The sequence below is a fragment of the Rhinoderma darwinii genome, chromosome 1 (genome assembly GCF_050947455.1).
Source record: "Rhinoderma darwinii isolate aRhiDar2 chromosome 1, aRhiDar2.hap1, whole genome shotgun sequence".
In the NCBI taxonomy this organism is placed as follows: Eukaryota; Metazoa; Chordata; class Amphibia; order Anura; family Rhinodermatidae; genus Rhinoderma; species Rhinoderma darwinii.
In genome coordinates this window covers 450,995,941-451,020,423 of record NC_134687.1, presented here as the reverse complement: position 1 = coordinate 451,020,423, position 24,483 = coordinate 450,995,941, and the positions used below count along the sequence as shown (strand labels likewise).

Sequence of the window (24,483 nt, the reverse complement as noted above, 5' to 3'; positions counted from 1 at the left end):
TAAGGTACCTGTTCAGTTCTGAAGTGGCTTTGAGGGGCCTATGTATTAGAAACCCTGATAAAACACCCCATTTTAAAAACTAGACCCCTCAAAGTATTGAAAACAGCATTTAGAAAGTTTTTTAACCCTTCAGGCATTTCACAGGAATTAAAGCAAAGTGGAGGTGAACTTTGCAAATTTCATTTTTCTTGCGGAATTTCAATTTTATTCATTTTTTTTTTCTGTAACACAGAAGGTTTTACCAGAGAAACACTACTAAATATGTATTGTCCAGATTCTGCAGTTTTTAGAAATGTCCCACATGTGGCCCTACTGCGCTCGTGGACTAAAACACAAGCCCTAGAAGCAAAGAAGCACCTAGTGCATTTTGAGTCCTCTTTTTTATTAGAATATATTTTAGGCAGCATGCCAGGTTTGAAGAGGTGTTGAGGTGCCAAAACAGTAGGAATCCCCCAATAGTGACCCCATTTTGGAAACTACACCCCTCAAGGAATTCATTTATGGTTGTTGTTACCATTTTGACCGCACAGTTTTTTCACAGCACGTATTTGAATTGAGCTGTGAAATGAAAAAAATGTCATTTTTTCCAAAAAAATTTCATTTGTGATCAAAATTTCTTATTTTCACAGGGAACAAAATACCCCATTTGGTTGCCCAATTTGTCCTTAGTGTGGCAATACCCCATTTGTGGTGATAAACTGCCGTTTGGGCCCATGGGAGGGCTCAGAAGGAAAGGAGCGCTATATGTTTGTTGGAGTCCAGATTTTGCTGGATTGGTTTTCGGGTGCCATGTCGCATTTGCAGAGCCTCAGGGGTATCAAAGCAATGGAAACCCACCAAAAGTGACCCCATTTTGGAAACTACACCCCTCAAGGAATTCATTTATGGTTGTTGTTAGCATTTTGAGCATACAGTTTTTTCACAGCACCTATTTCAATTGGGCTGTGACATTAAAAAAATGACATTTTTTCCAATAAGATGTAATTTTTTATCAAAATTTCTTATTTTCACAGGGAACAAAATGCTCAATTTTGTTGCCCAATTTCTCCTGAGTGCAGCAATACCCCATTTGTGGCAATAAACTGCCGTTTGGGCCCATGGGAGGCCTCAGAAGGGAAGGAGCGCTGTGTGTTCTCTGGAGTCCAGATTTTGCTGGATTGGTTTTCGGCTGCCATGTCGCATTTGCAGAGCCCCAGAGGTATCAAAGCAATGGAAACCCACCAGAAGTGACCCCATTTTGGAAACTACACCCCTCAAGGAATTCATTTATGGGTAATGTGACCATTTAGACCCCATAGTTTCTTCACAGAACTTATTTGAATTTGGCTGGGAATTAAAAAAATATATATTTTTTCCAATAATATGTAATTTTAGCTCAAAAATTCTTATTTTCACAAGAAATAAAATACTCCATTTTGTTGCCCAATTTGTCCTGAGTGCGGCAATACCCCATTTGTTGTGATAAACTGCCGTTTGGGCCCATGGGAGTGCTCAGAAGGAAAGGACCACCATTTGGCCTACTGGGGATTTTCTAGTGCGAAGTCATGTATGCAGAAGCCCCTGAGGTACCAGTACAGTTGAAACCCGCAAGAAGTGACCCCGTTTTAAAAACTACACCCTTAAGGCATTCATCTAGAGGTGTAGTGAGCATTTTGACCGGAGACCTACACCCCATAAACTGTAATGTGGGTTCTCCTGGTTATGGCAATACCCTACATGTGGCTGTTCTCAGCTGCCTGGGCACACAGCAGGGCTCAGAGGGGAAAGACGAGGGGGGATAAGCTGTGTGGAGGGCATCAGGGTGAGTAAAATTGGGGTAAATTATAAACCAAGGGATGTATGATAAATTTTAAAACACTCTTTCATACAGAGCTCTGGTTATTCGGGACACGTGTCACATTGATATATTGTGTCATCCCTTATCGCCCTCTTATAGCAGACTTTACACCTCTTTTGACTTTTTCCCTTCTTGCCAGTTTGGGGAACTTCCCCTGGAAAGTGTTGCCGCCCTGGTACGATGCGTGTGGCCCCCCTTCTTGGTCCCTAAAGATTAGGTTCTTGATAATCACCTCTTGAAATTCCAGGAAAGTTCCCGTCTGGCCTGCACATCGACGTAGCACGTACGCATTGTACAAAGCCATCTGTATGATGTGCACGGCCAGCTTCTTATACCACACCGCATAGCGCTGTAGGGCTTCAGGGCTTGATCTTACAAGTCCACCCCTCCCATGTACCTATTGTAGTCCAGGATGCAGTCTGGTTTGGGGGTGGCCTTTCCTTCATATATCCTAAACCTGTAGGTATACCCTGATGCACTCTCGCAGCTTATACATCTTCACGCCATACCTTGCCCTCTTACCCGGCAGGTACTCGCGGAATTGAACCCTCCCTTTAAAATGTACCAGGGACTCATCAATAGAAATACACTTCTCGGGGTGTATGCTGGGGAAAACCGGGCACTGGAATGGTCTAATAGGGGTCTCCGTTTATACAAACGGTCAAAACTGGGGTCATCTCGGGGTCGGCACGGCGCATTATCAGTATAATGTAAGAAGCGAAGTATTGCCTCATTTATTTATTTTTTTAAGTTCCAGTTCAGTTCTGAAGTTGCTTTGAGGGGCCCATATATTAGAAACCCCTATGAAATACCCCATTTTAGAAACTAGACCCCTCAAAGTATTCACAACAGCATTTAAAAAGTTTATGAATCCTTTAGGTGTTTCACAGGAATTTAGAGCAAAGTAGAGGTGAAATTTACATTTATTTTTTTTGTCAGAAAATCCTCTTTATACCATTTTTTTTATAACACAAAAGGATTTATCAGTGAAACGCAAATTAATACTTATTGCCCAGATTCTGCAGTTTTTAGAAATATCCCACATGTGGCCCTCGGGCGGTAATGGACTGAAGCAGCGGCCTCAGAAGCAAAGGAGCACCTAGTGGATTTTGAGGCCTCTTTTTTATTAGGCACCATGTCCGGTTTGAAGAGGTCTTGTGGTGCCAAAACATTGGGAACCCCCAAAAGTGACCCCAATTTGGAAACTAGACCCCTTGAGGAATCCATTGTAGTTTTCTGGGGGTGCATGCGGCTTTTTGATCAGTTTTTATTCTATTTTTAGGTGGCGTGGTGACTAAAAAACAGCAATTCTACTATTGTTTTTTTATTCTTTTTTTTTTACAGCGTTCACCATGCGCTATAAATGACATATTCACTTTATTCTGCGGGGCGATACGATTACGGCGATACCATATGTTTATAGTTTTTTTTTATGTCTTATGGCGTTTGCACAATAAAATACGTTTTGTAAACAATCATTCACTTTTTGTGTCACCTTATTCTAAGAGCCATAACGTTTTTATTTTTCCATCAATAAAGCCGTGCGTGGACTTATTTTTTGCGTAACGAACTGTAGTTTCGATCAGTACCATTTTTAGGTACATGCGACTTTTTGATCTCTTTTTATTCCATTTTTTGGGAGGTGAAGTGACCAAAGAATTGTGATTGTGGTAAGGTTTATTATTATTTTATTTTACGGCGTTCATCGTGCAGGATAAATAATGAAATAATTTTGTAGTTCAGGCCGTTACGGACGCGGCGATACGAATTATGTATAGTTTATTTGTTTGTTTATATATTTTTATTAATAATAAAGGACTGATAAGGGAAAAGGGGGGATTTTTACTTTTATTACTTTTAAATCTTTTATTTTCTTATTTTTACACATTTTTTTGTAACTTTTTTTTAACTTTATTACTTTGTCCCACTAGGGGACATGTGGGCAGGAGGCTCTGATCGCTATTCTAATACACTGCACTACATGCGTAGTGCAGTGTATTAGAACTGTCAGCTACTCACTGACAGCAAGCATAGTGGGTCCTGACGTTGTCAGGACCCACTAGGCTTCCGTCTATGGCATAGCCGGACGCCATTGTTTGGTGTCCGGTTGCCATAGTCACCATCGCCGGCCGCTATCGCGTAGCAGGCCGGCGATGGCAGCTTAACCCCTAAAAAGCCGCGATCTCTATAGAACGCGGCTTTTAAGGGGTTAATCAGCGGGGACACAGCGATCGGTCCCCGCTGTAGGAGCTGTGACAGCTGCTGAACAAGACAGCAGCGTCACAGCTCCTGTATGTGTCGGGAGGACGGCCGAAACGGCCGTTACTCCCGTGACGTACTATTACGTCATGGAGCGTGAACGATACAGCTGCCATGACGTAATAGTACGTCAAGGAGCGGGAAGGGGTTAACTATATTACTACTGCCTTAGTAATGGTGTCTGTCTGATAGACAGTGTCCATTACTAAGGCGGGGTTTAGTGTTAGCTGGTGGAGAGGCTAACACTAACCCCCTCACTATTACTATTACCAGGGGTGCCGGGAAGAGTCAGGTACGATCCTGTACCTGAGCATCTGAAGTGATGGCCAGGCACTGGGGTGGCCGTAGGCTCGTATTATTAGGCTGGAAAAGGATGGCATGATATCCCTATGAGCTCCAGACCACCCAGGGAACAAGCAATACTGATTTTACTTGAAATGTAAATCGACTTCTTAACATTCTTATCTACATGAGCACTATGACCAGAAGCCGCAAGAGGGTCTCCATGAATCTAACACACCTAGCCAAACTATTCCTGAGATCTTTCGCTCCCAGAGGGTTTCGGGCAATATGCAGGATCACTCGCCTGCTCCTCTGACTCAGCAACCAAAGTCTCTGCTCCTAAGAAACCCTACCTACCCCAAAGTTTTCCATATTGCGGCCTAGTCCACGATCTGAAGTCGCGGCCTAAATTTAAGGAAAGTGCGGGAACAGAGTTTCTTACCGCCATCCTGCTGCTTATTGGGGCTCCTACACCTAGCAACAGTAGCCCAGACATTGCTTCTATACATTTCAGCGGTCACTGCAGTATTTTTGAAGTTGCGGCCTAGTCCGCGCACAGAAGCCACGGCCTAAATTTAAGGAAGTTGCCGATATAGGGGCCTCTCACTGCCTACTGCTAATTGGGACATATCTCTACATTCGCGGCTGTCGCTATAAAATATAATTCATTGTGCTGCTCCATGGAATTTATGGAATCTTTGTTCACTCTGCTTACTGCTCTTCCACTAATGTGACTTGCCGGCCACTAACGCGTTTCATTGGGGAATGCATTTGTGTGAGCTTCAGGATGGCATGATATCCCTATGAGCTCCATACCACCCAGGGAACAAGCAATACTGATTTTACTTGAAATGTAAATCGACTTCTTAACATTCTTATCTACATGAGCGCTATGACCAGAAGCCGCAAGAGGGTCTCCATGAATCTAACACACCTAGCCAAACTATTCCTGAGATCTTTCGCTCCCAGAGGGTTTCGGGCAATATGCCGAATCCAGGATCACCCGCCTGCTCCTCTGACTCAGCAACCAAAGTCTCTGCTCCTAAGAGCCCTTCTGCCTCATCCACAGAGGACCCCAATCCTGACCTATTCTCCAGAATTAAATCCTTGTTCAGAGAGGAATTACAACAAGTGGTGGCTGAATTTACCAAACAGTTTCAGGATATGGCACAGCTAGTGTCTGATGTGGAGGATAAAGCGGATGAGCTGGTAGATGCTGTAACAGAAGACCGCCAATTACTCAATGATCATGAGTCTCAAATACATCAGCTGGAACTCAAATTAGAAGACCGTGAAAATAGGTCCAGGCGAGCCAACTTGAGAATCATGGGTCTCCCTGAAAATGTTACAGCACTACAATAAACGTCTCTCACTCTGTTTAAAGCTCAAACTGATACATTAACCTTCCGCATCGATAGAATCCATCGTGCCCTTGCTAAACCTAAGTATCCAAATCTCCATTGGGATGTGGTGCTAAAGCTTCATTACCCTGAGGCCAGAGATATGATTCTGTCCGCTGCTAGACGATTATCTGCTCTCCCGGGTTTGGATCCTACTGTGCGCATATATGCTGACCTAGCTCCGACCACTCTGGGTAAGAGGCGTCAATTCAGGCCTCTCACGCTTGCACTCCAAAAAGGCCAGATAAAATATAGATGGGGATTCCCCTTCTCCTTTGCATTCCAGATCAATTCAAAGGACTTCCTGATAAAAACGAATGCTGAAGGTGAGGCCATTCTACGTGTTGAGGGGATCCCTCCAGTGTATGAGGGCAGGCCGTCATCACTTCCCCAGCGTCCGATCAGAACATGGACTCGGAAGGGTCCGCCGGAGGGCAGAACTACTACAAATCTGCCACCACGCTAAGACTCTGGCTGTCCTGTAGTCGTCTAAGTTTTTCAGGATAGCTAAGTATTGCTTGAAATGTCATAAACTCTAAGTTTGTTGACTTCTTGTTTTATATTATATTGGTCTTCTGATGTAATATATTGTTATTTCATGAGTATGACCCTCCTTACCTCAGGTATTTCCAATACGGTCTAATTCATATTGTACCCTTTACTCAGGGATTTGAGAAGATAAGAATGTTTTCATCAGATATTTGCTTTTTATGCTTGATAGGTAATGTGTATAACCCAAGTATTTCCACTTTATTTTTTTACACATGGTTTGCTCCCTGCAATGGATCCAATGCTACTCCATCTGATTTTGTAAACCTTTGAGGTCAAACCAGCTTACTTGGTTGCAAAGTCTAACCTTAGGCTACCATGGGAAGAAAAAACAGAACCAAGATCCAGCGCTGGGTGTGCATTAAAAAGGAACTCCTGTTCCAATTTTATTGGTATAACAAAGATAAAAATAATAGAACTATATAGAGTAGTTCTGTGGCAGAGTACAGGAATGAATGTTGGGTGAAGGATAGCAGTAAGCCCTGTTCAAATGTGCCTACGCGTTTCTGACACGTCTGTGTCCTTATTCATGGCATGCATGAATAAGGACACAGACGTGTCAGAAACGCGTAGGCACATTTGAACAGGTTTGGTGCATAGCAAACTCCCTAGAGACGAGCATATTAACCTTTTGGACGCCTGGAGCCGATGTATCTTCTTTCTCCGACGCCAAGGTTGAAGGACCTGTGGGTGATGTCACGCTGTGTGTCTGCAGTGAAAGAAGCTGTGTGGGAACGATGAGAAGTGTATGATGCTGATTTGTCAGCGTCATACACTTCTATTCACAACGCCCAGTTGGTAAAAACACAATACACGCCCAGTTGGTAAAACGAGAAAACACGCCCAGTTGTCCATTGAAAATCTAATTTGCATAAATATAAAATTGCTCATAACTTGTTGTGTTGTGCTGTTTGCGGTGGAGGGGGGGGCCCGTTAAATTACAGCCCCCCTCCTCTCTCCACCGCAAACTGTACAATACAACACAATACATTACAAACCGTGAGTTGCGTTTCCCTGGGGGGTCGTGTGAAGACCTCCGGGGGGTCGTGAGTCACTCACCGAGGTCCCGATTCCCTTCAATGCTGGAGCAAGGAGCTGATGCCTCCTTGCTCCAGCATTCACTGTGACCTGAGCGACTCGATGCAGGCAGGCGGGATGTAGCGACATCATCGCTCCTGTCTGCGCCAAAGTCACTCATAGCACACACCGGAGGAGGCAAAGGAACGGGGATAGGTAAGTAATTATGCTATTTTTCTATTATGCACATATGGGGGCATTATACTGTATGGGGCTGATATGGGGGGCATTATACTGCATGGGGGGCTAATATCTCCCGGGGGCTGATAAGATGGGGGAGCATTATACTGCATGGGGGCTGATATGGGGGAATTATACTGTATGGGGGGCTGATACTGGGGGGCATTATACTGTTTGGGGAGCTCATATGGGGGCATTATACTGTATGGGGAGCTCATATGGGGGCATTATACTGTATGGGAGCTGATATGGAGGGGCATTATACTGTATGGGGGGCTGATATGGAGGGGAATTATACTGTATGGGGAGCTGATATGGGAGGCATTATACTGTATGGGGGCACTATACTGTATGGGGAGCTGATATGGAGGGGCATTATACTGTATGGGGAGTTCATATGGGGGCATTATATTGTATGGGAAGCTCATATGGGGGCATTATACTGTATGGGGGGCATTATACTGTATGGGGGCAGCTATGTGGGGCATTATACTGTGGGGGCTGATATGGGGAGCATTATACGGTATGGGGCTGTCATGGGGGCATTATATTGTATGGGGCATTATACTGTGTGGGGGCATTATACTGTGGGGGCTGTTGTGCAAAGCGTCTGGGCATAGGCGCGCGCAGGGTTCTGATGATGGTGGTGTTGGGGAGGGATAGGGGGGCCCAAGCTGAATGCTTGCACCCGGGCCCATGAGCCTTTAGCTACGCCCCTGATTGCTTATGTATGTGGACGTGCAATCATTACTCCGATCGTTCGTCCCCATACATTTCCATCATGTCGGCAGGGAGATGTGCTGCCGACAACGATGATTTTTACACAGGGCAATGATCGGGTACGAACGCTCATATAAACGCTTGTTTGCCCGATCATTGGTCCGTAAAATAGGGCCTTCAGACGTGTGTTGGTTGAGAATTAATGACAAGTGCAACATCTTCCGCCCATTGTATCATTGTAAAACTCCTAGGGGATAATTATATGCCTCTTGGCACAAGCTTTTCTTGCTTCTTAGATACCAAGACAAAAAGCCTCTCTGCTGAGCTGAGCTGAGCCAGTTAAACAATGAACTGGAAGAGCAACCCTGTTGTTTTCTCACTGTTCCAGAACCTTAGAAGAAAGCACGGTGCAGCCTGAGTAACTGAAAATTGTAATAATAGAAACACGTCGCGGATATAAAACTAGTATTTGTGAGAGATTAAAACCGTGGAAAATGTTTATCACTGTGAAATTTGGAGGTAAGACATTTATTTTTAATTTGAGCTTTTTCTTAAGTGCTATGTTAGTCAAGGGTCACAACACAAAATGCATCTTAACAGAGCAATGTCCAGACCATACTGTGGGGGCTTGAGAGAGAATATAAGCAAAGTATAAGAAACAGAAATCAGTACAGTATTATTAGCAATTCACTCCTTTATATTTATTACCTAAATCAAATCCTTTGCTGCCTTTCTAGACCAATCTGCAAAATACAGACGCTGTTTACCATGCCATAATCTAACCATAAGATGTTTTTCAGCTGATCATCAGATTTTATTGAATCCCAACTGCAAGGTTGTCAATTTGGCAGAAAGCTTGAGAGATAAATGCCAGTGTGGACCTGAGGGTGAGTAATGTTACTGTTGATACAGAAGAAAGATTATGAGGTTCAACGTTTGTAAGCAAAACCAATATTCAGAGGAAAGCTGCTCAAGGAACTCTATAAAGTGGTTGTCCAGGATTTTTTCTAGAAACAGGGGTCTAAGCTTTTGTCTGGAATTGCAGCTTTGCAACATTTACTTGAATGCAGATGAGCTGCAATATCAGACACAGGTCATGGACAGATGTGGCGCTGTTGCTAGAAAAAAAACAGACCCTTTTTTTCTAATTCTGGACAACCCCTTTAAGTATTGATGTAGAATTGGATCTTAACTGATACTAATATTCATTCCCCCCGGAAACCTACTGTTTACAATGGATAATAGTGACAGACAGGTTTTAACAAAAGAGGATTCGCATGGATTGTACACATTTAATAAATATAGCTGATAGGCTCGCCTAATTATACCTTTTAGCTGTCTCTAGGAGATGTCTGGGATTTTGTTTTGCAAAGGCTCTAGATCAGGCCGAGTTACCTTAATTGAGGGTCTACACTACAGCCATACAAAACATGTTTAGTTCTGCTTTTATAGCTGCACACTCGGGCCACATCAACAAAAGTATAACACTATAACCTGATTCCACTGTAGGAACATCTGGTCCTCTAATGCGACAATCCAACCGTGACCCAGATCAATCCTAAAACTTGCCCAATTCACTAAACTCCATTTTGAAACTCTGTGTATTTGTCTTTGGGGATGACACTACAATATTTGTGGATGATAAAAGTACACTGCTCAAAAAAATTAAGGGACCACTTAGACATTACAGTATGACCCCAAGTAAATTAAACTTCGCGGATATCTATTTCTGAATCAATTTCTCCTGCTTTGGTACAAATAAAAGTGAAAACAAGTGCAATAAAGAAACATCAGCAAGAAAACCCCCCAAAAGCCACAGAGAATTCCTCTCTCTTTATCCTTCCTGACTGATTCTTCTCCAGTTTTGCTAGTGTCCTTGTCACTAGTGGTAGCATGAGGCGGTACCTACAGCCCATTCAGGATGCACAGGTAGTCCAGCTCCTTCAGGATGGCAAATCCATACGTGCCATTGTAAGAACATTGCTGTATCTCCCAGCACAGTCTCAAGAGCATGGAGCAGATACCAGGACATGGGCTGATACAGGAGGAGAGCCAGATCGGGTCGCAGAAGGGCATCAACCCATGAGCAGGACCAGTATCTGCTCCTATGTGAAAGAAGGATCAGAAGAGCACTGTCGGAGCCCTACATAATTACGTCTAGCGGGCTACTGGTGTGCATGCTTCTGACTAAACTATCAGAAACAGACTCCATGAGGGTGGCATGAGGGCCCGACGTCCTGTATTGGGACCTGTGCTCACCGCCCAGCACCATACAACTCCAGGATTGGAAGGTCCACCATTGGTGTCCCATTCTCGTTAAAGATGAGAGCAGGTTCACAATAAACATATGTGACAGATGTGAAAGAGTCTGGAGATGCCGTGGTGAACATTATGCTGCCTGCAACATCATCCTGCATGACCGATTTGCCGGTGGGTCAGTGATGGTCTGGGAGGCATAACCTTGGAGGGTCCCGATTGCTGTTAGGTACTGGGATGAAATCCTCAAAGCCATTGTCAGACCATATGCTGGTGCAATGGCCCCTGGGTTCCTCCTGGTGCAGAGCAATGCCCAGCCTCATGTGGCCCGAGTGTGTAGGCAGTTCATGGATGATGAAGGCATTGATGCGATTGACTGGTCCTCACGTCCCTAAGACCTGAATCCAATTGAGAACCTCTGGGACATTGTGAATCAATGAATCTGATGCCGCCAAGTAGCACCACAGTTTGTCAAGGAGTTCACTAATGCCCTGATCAGGGAGGAGACCCCCCCCCCCCCCCCAGGACACCATTTGACTTATCAGGCGCATGCCCAGACGTTGTCAGGACTGCAAACAGGCATGTGGGGGGTCATACAAACTACTGAGTCACATTATGTGTTGCCATAAGGAAATTCACGAAAATTGTATCTGCCTGTGATTTCAATTTTTTGGGGTAATTTACATGTACGTATCTTTATATATCCAAATTATATAATAAAATGAAGGTGCTAAAATCTGATAATATGCTTTCAGGGAAACAAATGAACGAAAATCCCTTTGGAGACTGCGTACAAATCGCAATAGCTCAGCCACAAAATCTGAATATCGAGCCTTCCATTCCTGCCAGGCGGGTATTCGCTCTATTGTTAACATGCAGATTATGCCAGAGCCTCCACTTCTACCATAAAGGAGTGCACATCTCTTTAGGAAAATTGCTGGTTTAGTATAAGCTAATCTATATTATGCGTTTTTAACTAATGGATGATTTTATGCTGTATTTTCTATTTAAACCATACCTATTCTTCCAGAACTGTATAGGTTTGAAGAGTAAGTTTACTTGTCCAAAGAAATGCTAATCATTATTTAACTCCATTACATCAATCATAGACCATTAAAACATCCATATCCTGAAATATAATAGAACAGTAAGGCCTCATGCACATGACCGTATTGTTTTTTACTGACTGCAAATACGGTAGTCATCCACAAGTCATCCGCATATCTGTTGCATAGCAACACTTCTTCAATTATGGACGGCTATGGATGCCCATCCGTAGCCGACCACAATTTTGCACGCACCCATAGACTCACACATTCGTAAATATGCGTAACGGTGTCCGTGGCCTATAGAAATGAATGGGTCCATAAATTATTCGTAATTACGGTTCCGTAATTACAGATAAAAACGACAGTCGTGTGCATGGGGCCTAACTTGTGTCTATAGTAATTATATCACTGTTGTGTCCTGCTCTATATTCCATAACATACACATTTTTACATATGTTTATTATTTAGTTTCCATTGATCTCCTGGATGAGTCTGGAAACCTAATAAATCTCAGTGATCTTGAAGGATCCCAAGACATTGCTACTAACTACCTAAAGGAACGACAGTCGTATGTTCTGGTCAAAATTATCCGTAAGTAGAAAAATGCAGAATTTATTTTCCCGAATGGTACCTCCTATGTTATATCATATATCAACTGAGCAATAAGAGGAAACTGTTCTAATATAAAAAAAAAAAACACTATAAAACTTTTAATGTAAGGGTATGTGCACACACACTAATTACGTCCGTAATTGACGGACGTATTTCGGCCGCAAGTACCGGACCGAACACAGTGCAGGGAGCCGGGCTCCTAGCATCATACTTATGTACGATGCTAGGAGTCCCTGCCTCGCTGCAGGACCACTGTCCCGTACTGAAAACATGATTACAGTACGGGACAGTTGTCCTGCAGAGAGGCAGGGACTCCTAGCATCGTACATAAGTATGATGCTAGGAGCCCGGCTCCCTGCACTGTGTTCGGTCCGGTACTTGCGGCCGAAATACGTCCGTCAATTACGGACGTAATTAGTGTGTGTGCACATACCCTAAATGTAATGACATGTTTATATCTGACAGATACAAAGAAAAGGGGTCTACCCATTACTCTAGTCTTTGTTTCCTTTATTACTAGCGGCAACAGTGAAATATTTGAAGAGACCCCTTCAAGGTTGGGTACATGGGCAAAGGTCCAAAGGATCCATCAGCAGAGAATTGTGAATAATTTAATCTTTGTGATATTTATTCTTCAAGAACGCAGTGATATGCAATCAGTAGGATGTTCCTACAGAAATGCGGCAATGACAAAGCTTCACACCAATTTCAGCTTCTGTAAAAAGGAACTGCTCAACCTCAGACATAGAGCAACTAACTTTTTACCTTTTCTTATTTTTACTCTTTAAATTTGTAGGTGGTGAAGGATCTGAGCCAGCGCGTTATGAGTCTTTGCTAGAGAATCTGTGGAAACGTCATCCAGAGTTAGCAGGTAAGGAGGAATCGTACAATTATGCAGGGCTGGGACAAGGTGTAGATAACCGCTTAGGGCGCCATTGAGGAGGGGGGACGCAATTTATAGATTCCAAAAATCCAAACAATGTTCTGTCTTTAAATTCCTATGTACAAACAATATACTCTGTGTCTGAGCTGCTGATAATGCTGACAAGGAGAGCTACCCTTCAGTGCAAGGAAACAATTATAGGGGCTGTCCCACAATTAAATATAATTTTTCCCTGTTCATTTACGGGAATAAAAAAAAAAACACAATATTTCAACTGGAATCACTTAAAAAGAAGATGCTTGCGTCTAGATATTGTTACAAACTTGTTATGGCGCCCCTTGGTATTCTTTTGATTTCCTTTCAGAACGTCCACCTATTGTATTCAGGGCCAGTGAGAAAAAAAAACTTTTCTGGTGCACCGATTCTTATTGTCTGGCTAGCACAATACCAGGAATTACTCCACTACCCAAGTACAAGAGGATTCAGGCAGTGGGAATGAGCTACTGGGCAATTGTGACCTCCGGCACAAGACACACTAGGTAGGCATTCTGAGAAAGAATAACAAAAACATCAGGGGGTACCATTAAAAGTATGTAGCAGAAATAGCTAGACACAGAAGCATTCCAATTTAAAAAAATTATATGTTTTGCGTGATATAGTAATTTAATATCTTACCATGGGCAACCCGTTTATATTAAATGATAATACATCTAACAGCTATAACAAAAAAAACACTTAAGATTCTTTCACACTACCCCAAAAAATGGATTCTTATACATGATGTTTGCTGAGCAGCCAGCTAAATATGTTCAGTGCACAATGGATGACATCACCAGATCTCCAATGGTTCTATTTACATTCAGTTTAATGGCTGGTAGCACAAGTGGACAACCAGCACTTTTAATTCCAGATGATATGGCATCTAGGATCCAGCTGTATATTGTGGATTGCTGGTTAAATAGGGGGGGGGGGGCACCAGCAAGAATTTTTTCTCTCCCTGACAGTAATATTTTTCTCTACAACAGAAATAAGTTCAAGGGGATGTCCAGGAATAATAAAAAAAAAAGGTCTGCTTTTTGTTTGGAAAGACACAAATAGTTTTCTACTTGAAGATTTGTCATTCATTATTAATACCAGTAACGGCACAGTTATAGTAAATGTAGGGGGACAAGAGCCAAGAGCAGTATTTGGCAGATACTACACCTTGCCGCAGACATTAGATCTTAATTCCATTAGATTTTGATGGAATTCGCCCATACATGGAGTGTACTGTATATGCTATATGGAAACCAGTATGTAATTCTAGTGTGGCATACACATTACCCAGCATGTCGCACACACGTTAAGGAATGTGGCATAGCTAGTCAATACTACTAAACAAAACAAAACGGCAGAAAACTTAAGGAATCGTTTGAATTTCTTGCGCCTTAAGGCCATGTTCACACATTTTCTAAATGTATTTCAGAGCGTAAAACGCTCGTATAACGCTCAGAAATACACTTGAAATACGCCTGCAGTTTCACTTTTACAAGCTGATATTTCCCATTGACATGCTTTGAAAATCAGCTCCAAATACATCTGGATTTAGAGGCCGTACAATTAGCCTTGTATTTTTCATCCTGAACATATGCCGTGTGAACATGGCCTTAAAGCCACATCCCCAATACTGCCGCAATGGTGAACTTCAACGGAACTGGATAACAAGCCAATGTCTAAAGGGCCAGGCAAAGAGCTCCTTGACTGCTCCTAAATGGGAAAACAAGGATCAGGACTTTTTCTGACCTTGGTAGATATGGTTATAACGGACAGCTTTCTAATGCATATATATATATATATATAATAAAATAAAGTCACTCAATTGAATCCTTAATGAAACTAAGTCAAGTACATGTCAAGATCAGCAAATATTATTCTTTTTTTACGCAGAACGTTTGCAGAAGCTCTCTAATCCCCATGTTCGAGATAAGTGGCGTAATTCTGTTCAAAAGAAGGTTCGAACCCCCAAGGAAACCCCTTTTTCTTCTCCAACAAAAACAAGAGCAACTCCTCAGCAAAAGAACAGGCTGACCTGAAAAACGAAACCAGCCATAAAGTAAACATGCAGCAACAAACTCCTGAGCAGTAGTAACTCACACAGCAAATTTGCAATTTCTTGGGGAGTATGAACTCAGATTGGACACGTCAACCACTAGAAGGATGATATCCTTGCCTTTATCCCAGAAGTTCATTATTGTAACATCATATTGTTTTTGGTCTGAGGTATTATGTTTTATTCATTTTGCAGATCAACAAGTTACATAATTGCACTGTATTTTTTCGTTGTTTGAAAAATAAGTCCCAATTTTTTATCTCGAGATTAAATATAGTCATTATTATATTGCCCATAAACTGTAAAGTGCATATTTGGTTAAGTCATAATTTTTGGCTCGTCATATATTCAAATATAGAATTATGTTTGTAACAATAAAGAGGTTGTAGAGGATGTTTACCAGCAGATCCTTTATGTCCTATAAGTTGTGAGGTGTGACCTCCATAGATCAGACTTGTTTTTTTCAGCACATCCTACAGATGCTCGATCGTATTGAGAACTGGGAAATTTGGAGGGCAACTCAACACCTTGAACTCTTTGTTATCTTCCTCAAACCATTCCTGAACAATGTTTTCAGTGTGGCAGGACACATAATCCCACTGAAAGAGGCCTCTGCTATTAGGGAATACCATTGCTATGAAGGGGTGTACTGGGTCTGCAAAAATGTTTACTGTAGGTAGTATGTGTCATAGTAACATCCACATGAATACCTGGACCCAAGGTTTTCCAGCAGAATATTGCTCAGAGAATAACACTGCCTCTGCTTGCTTGCCTTCTTCCTATAGTGCATCCTGGTTCCATCTCCTCCCCAGGTAAGCAACACACATGCACCCGGATGTCCACATGATGTAAAAGAAATGTCATTCATCAAACCAGGACAACTTCTTCCATTGCTCCAGGATTCTGTTGTGATGCTTACATACATACCCAGTGTAGGCCCTTTTGGCGGTGGACAGGAGTCAGTATAGGCACTCTAAACCGTCTGCAGCAAGCTGCGATGCAATGTGTGTTCTGACACCATTCTATCATAGCCAGCAGTAACTTTTTTCAGCAATTTGTGCTACAGTAGGTCTTCTGCAGGACCAGATCAGATGAGGTAGCCCAGGGCAGTCTCCAGGTTTATGTGGGCCCGTGAGCGACACAGACTTAGTAGGCCCCTTTGCGGGAGAACTCCCGACGAAGCAAAATGGCAGAAAACGTCACTTTGTGCCCACATATAGACGTTAGGTCCTGTTTATGCTCCTATATAGAAGTTAGGCTACTAGCACTCTGCTTGGGACATTGCTCTGCTCCTGACAACACTGTCCATATATGGACAATGATGTCAGGGGTTTCCGTAGAGACGGAGTCCCGTAGCAGAGCCGCTAGCATTCTGCCTGGGACTCCTTCTCTCCCTCTGACGTCACTGTCCATATATGCTAAAGGAAGTCAGCAGCACAACCAAAATGATCTCACAGAGGAGAAAGGAAAAATATCCCAGCGAGGGATGGTGCACGCAGCACAAATGTCCCAGGTCCAAAGGGACAGCTTGCTTAGAGTAAGAATAAGAAAAACTGCAGCACCGAGTTTCCAAAAGGTGTTGGTCTTTATTCACAGCCCCCCTCCCAGGTAGTGCAACACATCCCCCCTCCATGGTAGTGCCACACAGTCCCCCCAGGTAGTGCCACACAGCCCCCTCTTCCCAGGTAGTGCCACACAGCCACCCTCTCTCGTAGTGCCACACAGCCACCCTCCCTGTAAGTAGCACCTTTGGGGCTCCCTCTAGGAGTGGAATCCACAGCTAGAGCATTGCCGATGCTCTGGCTCAGGATTACGCTTCAGGATAAAACACTGACGTCACTGTCCATACATGGACAGTGCTGTCCGGGGCAACCCCAGAGCCATAGTCCTAGGCAGAGAACTACTAGCACTCTGCCTGGGACTCCTGCTCTGCTCCTGACATCATTGTCCATATATGGATAGTGATGTCTGGAGCAGAGCTGAAGTCCCAGGCAGAGCGCTAGTAAAGGCTCTGCTCTGTTACTCCAGCTCTGAGCAAGCCCCTGACATCACTGTCCATATACGGCTAGTGATGTCAGAGGCAACTCCAGAGCCAAAGTCACGGGCAGAGCGCTACTAGCACTCTGCCTGGGACATTGCTCTGCTCCTGACAACACTGTTCATATATGGACAATGATGTCAGGGGCTTCCCCAGAGACGGAGTCCCGGAGCAGAGCCGCTAGCACTCTGCCTGGGACTCCTTCACTCCCTCTGACATCACTGTCCATATATGCTAAAGGAAGTCAGCAGCACAACCAAAACGTTATCACAGAGGAGAAAGGAAAAATATCCCAGCGAGGGATGGTGCACGCAGCACAATTGTCCCAGGTCCAAAGGGACAGCTTGCATAGAGTAAGAATAATAAAAACTGCAGCACTCCAGTTTCCAAAAGGTGTTGGTCTTTATTCACCAAGCAATAAAACTGCAACGTTTCAACCCCTGCTGGGTCTTTGTCAAGCATAGTAATAGTGAATCAGTGCGCACTTTATATAGCATATATCATATGACATCACTTCCTGAACAAATTTCGTATCAACAACATGTGTATAGCCATAGAAAATACATAAAACAAATAAATACCCCCCATATTATCTATATGTAACACAATAACCAAATATATATAGATCGCCAAGAAAGTACCTGTATATCAGTAAATTCTAGCTCATTGTGCCAACAGCGTCTACAGTTATTTATTGCGCAAGACAGGACCTCCCTGTCATCGACATCTGGCGTCTGCCGTCTCCATGGTTGCACATCGCAATCTCAGACCGGACTGCGCATGCGCGCCAAGATACGCAATAGTACCTACTCATAGACATTACGCTAACCGTCAGAGAACAGGTTGCCAAGGCAACCAAAAGACGCTAACTCATCTCAAATGGAGCACATAGTCTCCATTAAGTCCCAATAGAAGATTCTGCGTGCCTCATCCAAGAAACATACATATTTATCAAATATTCAGAGTTAACATTTTAAACATGCCATAAGAGAACAATAATACTGATAACAGATGTCCCATATATGGGATCAAAGATGCAATTTATAACAGCAATATATACCAATATTCAACCACAAATTTCAGATCATAATAAAGCAGCAGAAATTTACTACCGATGATGATGTGGCCAAAATCCTGCCAAAGGGCACATGGTTAACAAATGCCTGTAGTCCTGAACTCCCTATTCAACCCTTATGGTTCCAGGGTGTCCAATTCATAAATCCACCTTAGTTCAAGTTTCTTTAGGGTCTTTTCCCTGTCTCCTCTTCTCCTCATTCGCCTCCACCCCATCAATTATTTTAAATCGCAGCTGCGAGATATTGTGTCTGTGTCTAATAAAGTGTTCTGGGATCGGCAAATCTACCTTTTTACTCCTAATGGTATACTTATGTTGATTGATCCGTGTTCGGAATTCCTGAGTGGTTTCTCATAGATATAATAGTCCACATGGACATTGTATAACATATATGATAAAGCTAGATTGACAAGTAATAAATTGCTTAATCCCATATACTTTCCCAGTCCTGGGATGTACCAAAGTATTACCCCGCATTATATTATTGCAATTGCAACATCCAAGGCAGAGAAAGCATCCCTTCTTATTGATACTGGTCTTGGTTAGAGGACCAATATCTGCATGTACCAAACGATTCCTTAAATTATGGGATCTACGAAAGGACATCATAGGGGATCTTGAAATTCAGTTTTCTCAGGAAATGTATCACTGAGTATAGGCCAATAGTCCCTAAGGATTTTGGAAATCTTCCTACTAACAGGAGAAAATGTTGATACGAAGGCAATTCTCTTATGTACCTTCTTATTAGAGTTTTTCACAAGTAAATCACTTTGTTTACGTTCTTTAACCCTTTCAATGACAGATCTAGGGTAACCTCTTTCGCAGAATTTATTACACATGATATTAAGTTTCTTTTCAACAATTTTCTCATCTGACACTATTCTTTTTACTCTAAGGAGTTGACTATATGGCAGGGATTCCACCGTTCCCCGGGGATGACAGCTATTATAGTGTAATAGATTATTATAATCAGTCGGTTTCACATATAGATCAGTGGCAAGTCGATTGTCTTTCTTGAAAACATCTGTATCCAAAAATTGCATACTATCCCTAGAATACAACAAAGTGAATTGGAGTTCCGGGAAACTATTGATTTCCTCCTTAAACTCCAATAGCTGAATTTTACTACTGTGCCATACAAAGAAAATATTGTCTATGTACCTCAATCAACACCCCCCCCCCACATGTACCCTGTCATGGGTACACAAACTCCTCCTCAAAAAATTCCATGTGGATGTTGGCGTACGTTGGTACGACACTGGACCCCATGGCTGTGCCTCTGCACTGAATATAGGTGTCCTGAAAAATAAAGTAATTGCACTGTAATACAATCTCTAATAATGCTACTATGAATACTTTCATTGATGGGGTGGCCCCAATGAGGATAGGAGGAGACAGGGAAATTACCCTAAAGAAACTTGAACTAAAGTGGATTTATGAATTGGACACCCTGGAACCAAAAGGGTTGAATAGGGAGTTCAGGACTACGGGCATTTGTTAACCATGTGTCCTTTGGCAGGATTTTGCACACATCATCATCGGTAGTAATTTTCTGATAGAGTGCCTGACCATTGGTCATATGATTGTGGGTAGTTATTGGATATTTTTGGAATAATTACTTGTTTTTATATTCTTTTAGGTAATTCACATTATTTGGGGGATCACTTTGGAATTTATTGTGAAGAAAGCCTTGAAAAGTTCTGATCAGTTCTACTCTTGGAATGCTGTACGTCCTGGGATTTTCTGCCTGCCTCATTGAAAATTATATGTGCTGGACTGTGATAAGCTTTATTACGATCTGAAATTTGTGGTTGAATATTGGTATATATTGCTGTTATAAATTGCATCTTTGATCCCATATATGGGACATCTGTTATCAATATTATTGTTCTCTTATGGCATGTTTAAAATGTTAACTCTGAATATTTGATAAATATGTATGTTTCTTGGATGAGGCACGCAGAATCTTCTATTGGGACTTAATGGAGTCTATGTGCTCCATTTGAGATGTGTTAGCGTCTTTTGGTTGCCTTGGCAACCTGTTCTCTGACGGTTAGTGTAATGTCTATGAGTAGGTACTATTGCGTATCTTGGCGCGCATGCGCAGTCCGGTCTGAGATTGCGATGTGCAACCATGGAGACGACAGACGGCAGATGTCGATGACAGGGAGGTCCTGTCATGCGCAATAGAGAACTGTAGACGCGGTCAGCACAATGAGCTAGAATTTACTGATATACAGGTACTTTCTTGGCGATCTATATATATTTGGTTATTGTGTTACATATAGATAATATGGGGGGTATTTATTTGTTTTATGTATTTTCTATGGATATACACATGTTGTTGATATGAAATTTGTTGAGGAAGTGATGTCATATGATATATGCTATATAAAGTGCGCACTGATTCACTATTACTATGCTTGACAAAGACCCAACAGGGGTTAAAACGTTGCAGTTTTATTGCTTGGTGACTAAAGACCAACACCTTTTGGAAACTCGAGTGCTGCAGTCTTTCTTATTCTTACTCTGTCCATATATGCTGTGACGACGGCAGCGACAGCACCCGGCGGCCGAGTGGGCCCCCCAAGGGTAGTGGGCCCCGGCACTTGCCCCGAGTTTGCCGGCTGCTGACGCCAACCCTGGGCTAGCCTTCACTCCCCTTTCACATCAATGAGCCTTGGGCACCCATGACCCTGTCGCTGGTTCACCGGTTGTCCTTCCATGTCCACTGTTGGTAGGTAATAACCACTTCGTACCCGGAACACCCCACAAGACCTGCCATTTTGGAGATGCTCTGATGCTTTTCAAAGATCAGATCCCATTGTAACAAGTTTATCAATGTTATTCACTTCACCTGTCAGTGGTTTTAATGTTATGACTGAACATTGAATGTGTGTTTGTGTATGTATGTAATATATATATATATATATATATATAAATTAAAGTTTCATTAAAAAACCCTTTTTCCATTATTTAAATTAATAGGAGGATACATATCAAAATATAGTCAGTCATAATTAGAGACCATTGGAAAAGAAGAAAATCCTTTGATTTAGGGAAATAGTGCAAATTTGTATAACTATATGGATTCAAGTGTAGCAAACTCTCAGATGTGAGAAGCATCTAATCTGTTTGGTGACCTTTACTAGCACTAAACACGTATAAATAAAATACAGAACATCAATACAAGCAAATTAATGTAGTTGTAGCCAGTACATTTGTTTGCACATTGTATACATTAGCGGTATAAGATGCCTTTATTAGTAGTCTGCACTTCTGACTTCAGTGACTTGTGTGGAAAATTAATGAATACGTATGCAGGACCTTTGTTTTGTTACAAGATGGCGCTTACAATTTTCTTTTGAATACATGAAGTGATATAAACGGGGTATGTCAACATTGCAAAATGGCACGAGTTAAATGTAAAATACCATTTATGATTCCTTTTGCCTAATGTATAAAAAAAAAATTAGTTACTTTAACACTTAAAAAGTGTGATCTGTTGCAAACACCACTGAGATGTTACATGTACGAGACTTGTGTAAATTTACCACTTTAATGAGATGCCAATGAGCAGTTAGAACAGTGGGTGCAGAACTGAACGGCCCTCCTGAACTACTAGAATGCTTAAAGAGGCTCTGTCACCAGATTTTGCAACCCCTATCTGCTATTGCAGCAGATAGGCGCTGCAATGTAGATTACAGTAACGTTTTTATTTTTAAAAACGAGCATTTTTGGCCAAGTTATGACCATTTTTGTAGTTATACAAATGAGGCTTGCAAAAGTCCAAGTGGGTGTGTTTAAAAGTAAAAGTCCAAGTGGGCGTGTATTATGTGCGTACATCGGGGCGTTTTTACTACTTTTACTAGCTGGGCGTTCTGAAGAGAAGTATCATCCACTTCTCTTCAGAACGCCCAGCTTCTGCCAGATCACGCCCAGCTAGTAAAAGTAGTAAAAACGCCCCGATGTACGCCCACTTGGACTTTTACTTTTAAACACACCCACTTGGACTTTTGCAAGCCTCATTTGCATAACTACAAAAATGGTCATAACTTGGCCAAAAATGCTCGTTTTTTTAAAAATAAAAACGTTACTGTAATCTACATTGCAGCGCCGATCTGCTGCAATAGCAGATAGGGGTTGCAAAATCTGGTGACAGAGCCTCTCTAACACCAGTGATGGCAGGACAGCCAATGACTGATAGGCGTATCCTTTTTACAGGGAATCGGCAAACAGCACCCTTCGACTCTTGGGGAAGATGTCCAGCCAGCAGTCTTCCCCTGCTGTACTAGCTGGTCAACTTATATGTGCCGGTATTTAAAGTGTCATTGTCTCATACAATGTCTATGGGGCCGACGGAGACAGCCAAGTACAGGGAGTAGTGCTTTTGGCAGAGGCGTAGCTAGGTTCTCCTGCACCCGGGGAAAGATTCAGATTGGCGCCCGCCTCCCACAACTTCTTTCCCGACATCTCTTTCCCCCTTGACAGGTCTGCTTTCTCTATCAATCAATGAGGTGTAATATCTTTTCACCATTTTTTTTTTAAATGTAACTCGAGCATAAAACCATTTGTACATTTTACAAGCGATATAGTTATATAAGGTAGTTTAACATAACAATAAATTAAAAGAAAATAAGTTAAAGAGGCCACACACAGCCCCCTGTAGATAGCGCCACACACAGCTCCCCCTTGGAGATAGTGCCAGACAGCCCCTCTCTTGTAGACAGCGCCACACACAGCTCCTGTAGAAAGCGCCACACACAGCTCCCCATTGTAGATCGTGCCACACACAACCTCTCTCTTGTAGATAACGCCACACAGCCCCCCTCTTGTAGACAACGCCACACACAGCCCGATGTAGATAGCACCACATAGCCCCCCCTTGCAGATAATGCCACACACAGCCCCTTTTGTAGTTAACGCCACACAGCCCCTACCCTGTATATAGCGCCACACACAGCATCCCTCTTGTATATAGTGCCACACACAGCACCCCTTGTAGATATTGCACACAGCCCTCCCTTGTAGATAGTGCCACACCTCCCCATGTACTTAGTGCCACAGCCCCCATTGTTTTTAGTGCCATACACCCCCTTGTACTTCGTGCCACTCAGTCCCCCTCCCCCTTGTACTTCGTGCCACACTGCCGCCAGAGTGGAGAGCGGTAGTGGTAGCCTACCGCTACCACTCTCTGCTCTGCCTGGCGTGACTCACTGTTAGGAGGAGCCAGGAGGTCACGCGGTGGCGTTCTGACTGGGGTCGGTGCCGGTTTGGGAGTGGACCAGTCCAGTCACCCGACCTCGTCACTCACGTGAGGTCAGGTGACTGGACTGGTCCACTCTCGGGCCAGCACCGACCCCAGTCAGAACGCCGCCGCATGACCTCCTGGCTCCTCCCAACGCAGATTGCTGCTGCAGCCGTCCGGTATACAGGGCGCCTGTCCGCAGCAATCAGCTGCTTTGATACGGCTACTCTGCCTCCCCTTCCCTACATCCTAGTTGCGCCCAAGGCACATGCCCCGCCTGCCCCCCCCCCTATCTAGGCCCCTTATGGGTAACTGAAATAAACTAGTTTAGGTTCCATTACGTGATTCCAAACGGACAATGCACCGGGTCATGACTGCACTGGAATTTATAGTGCTGCTTTTTCTCTCCACTATATCCTATGAATGAAGTTGAAAGGCAGAGTGCCTGCTGCATTCCAACTGTATACAGAATAATATATAAGAGGCAGGATGGGGTCAGGCTCTGCCTGAGATTAAAGTAAATCCACTTTAAACTACCAAAACTGGATTTATTCTTCAAAAATTTCAGACATGTTTATAAATGCTGTATGTAGTTAACGTAGATTTCCGCTATAATTTTCGCTAGCTTCTGGCGTAAATTATAGTAATTGCTTCGTCTGTGGGTGGCCCTGCCCCCGTTTGCTAAGCAACACCCACTTTTAAAAAGTGTAGAATGAAAAAGTTGCAGATTTTTACACAAAACAGGCGTGTGCCTAAATTTTTTACTTTTTTCTGTGACTAGTGATATAAACAACTTGATAAATTCTCTCCTATGTGTTCATTCTGATCTGGTAGAGTTACAAATGTAATCTAGAGCTATAACCCTTAAATATATCTTATTGCTAAACATGTCAAAATGTTAATAGAAAATACAATATTGCTGCATTAAA

At 42.9% G+C, this 24,483-nt stretch overlaps 1 protein-coding gene across 1 annotated transcript; it reads left to right on the top strand.

Annotated features, from left to right (window-relative positions):
* The first annotated feature begins 8,572 nt into the window (after positions 1-8,572).
* Positions 8,573-15,531, top strand: C1H22orf15 (chromosome 1 C22orf15 homolog). The gene is made up of 5 exons (XM_075854197.1): positions 8,573-8,823; positions 9,105-9,191; positions 12,078-12,200; positions 13,018-13,092; positions 15,031-15,531. Exons 1-5 carry the CDS (start codon positions 8,799-8,801, stop codon positions 15,174-15,176), a joined length of 456 nt encoding a protein of 151 aa, XP_075710312.1. The 5' UTR covers positions 8,573-8,798; the 3' UTR covers positions 15,177-15,531.
* Positions 15,532-24,483: the final 8,952 nt, after the last annotated feature.

Excerpts from the sequence above, each read along its gene's own strand:
- C1H22orf15 (XM_075854197.1), top strand. The coding sequence starts at position 8,799 with ATGTTTATCACTGTGAAATTTGGAG. Across the intron at positions 9,192-12,077 it reads ATGCCAGTGTGGACCTGAGG|TTTCCATTGATCTCCTGGAT; the intron begins GTGAGTAATGTT and ends TTTATTATTTAG. Across the intron at positions 12,201-13,017 it reads TGTTCTGGTCAAAATTATCC|GTGGTGAAGGATCTGAGCCA; the intron begins GTAAGTAGAAAA and ends TTAAATTTGTAG.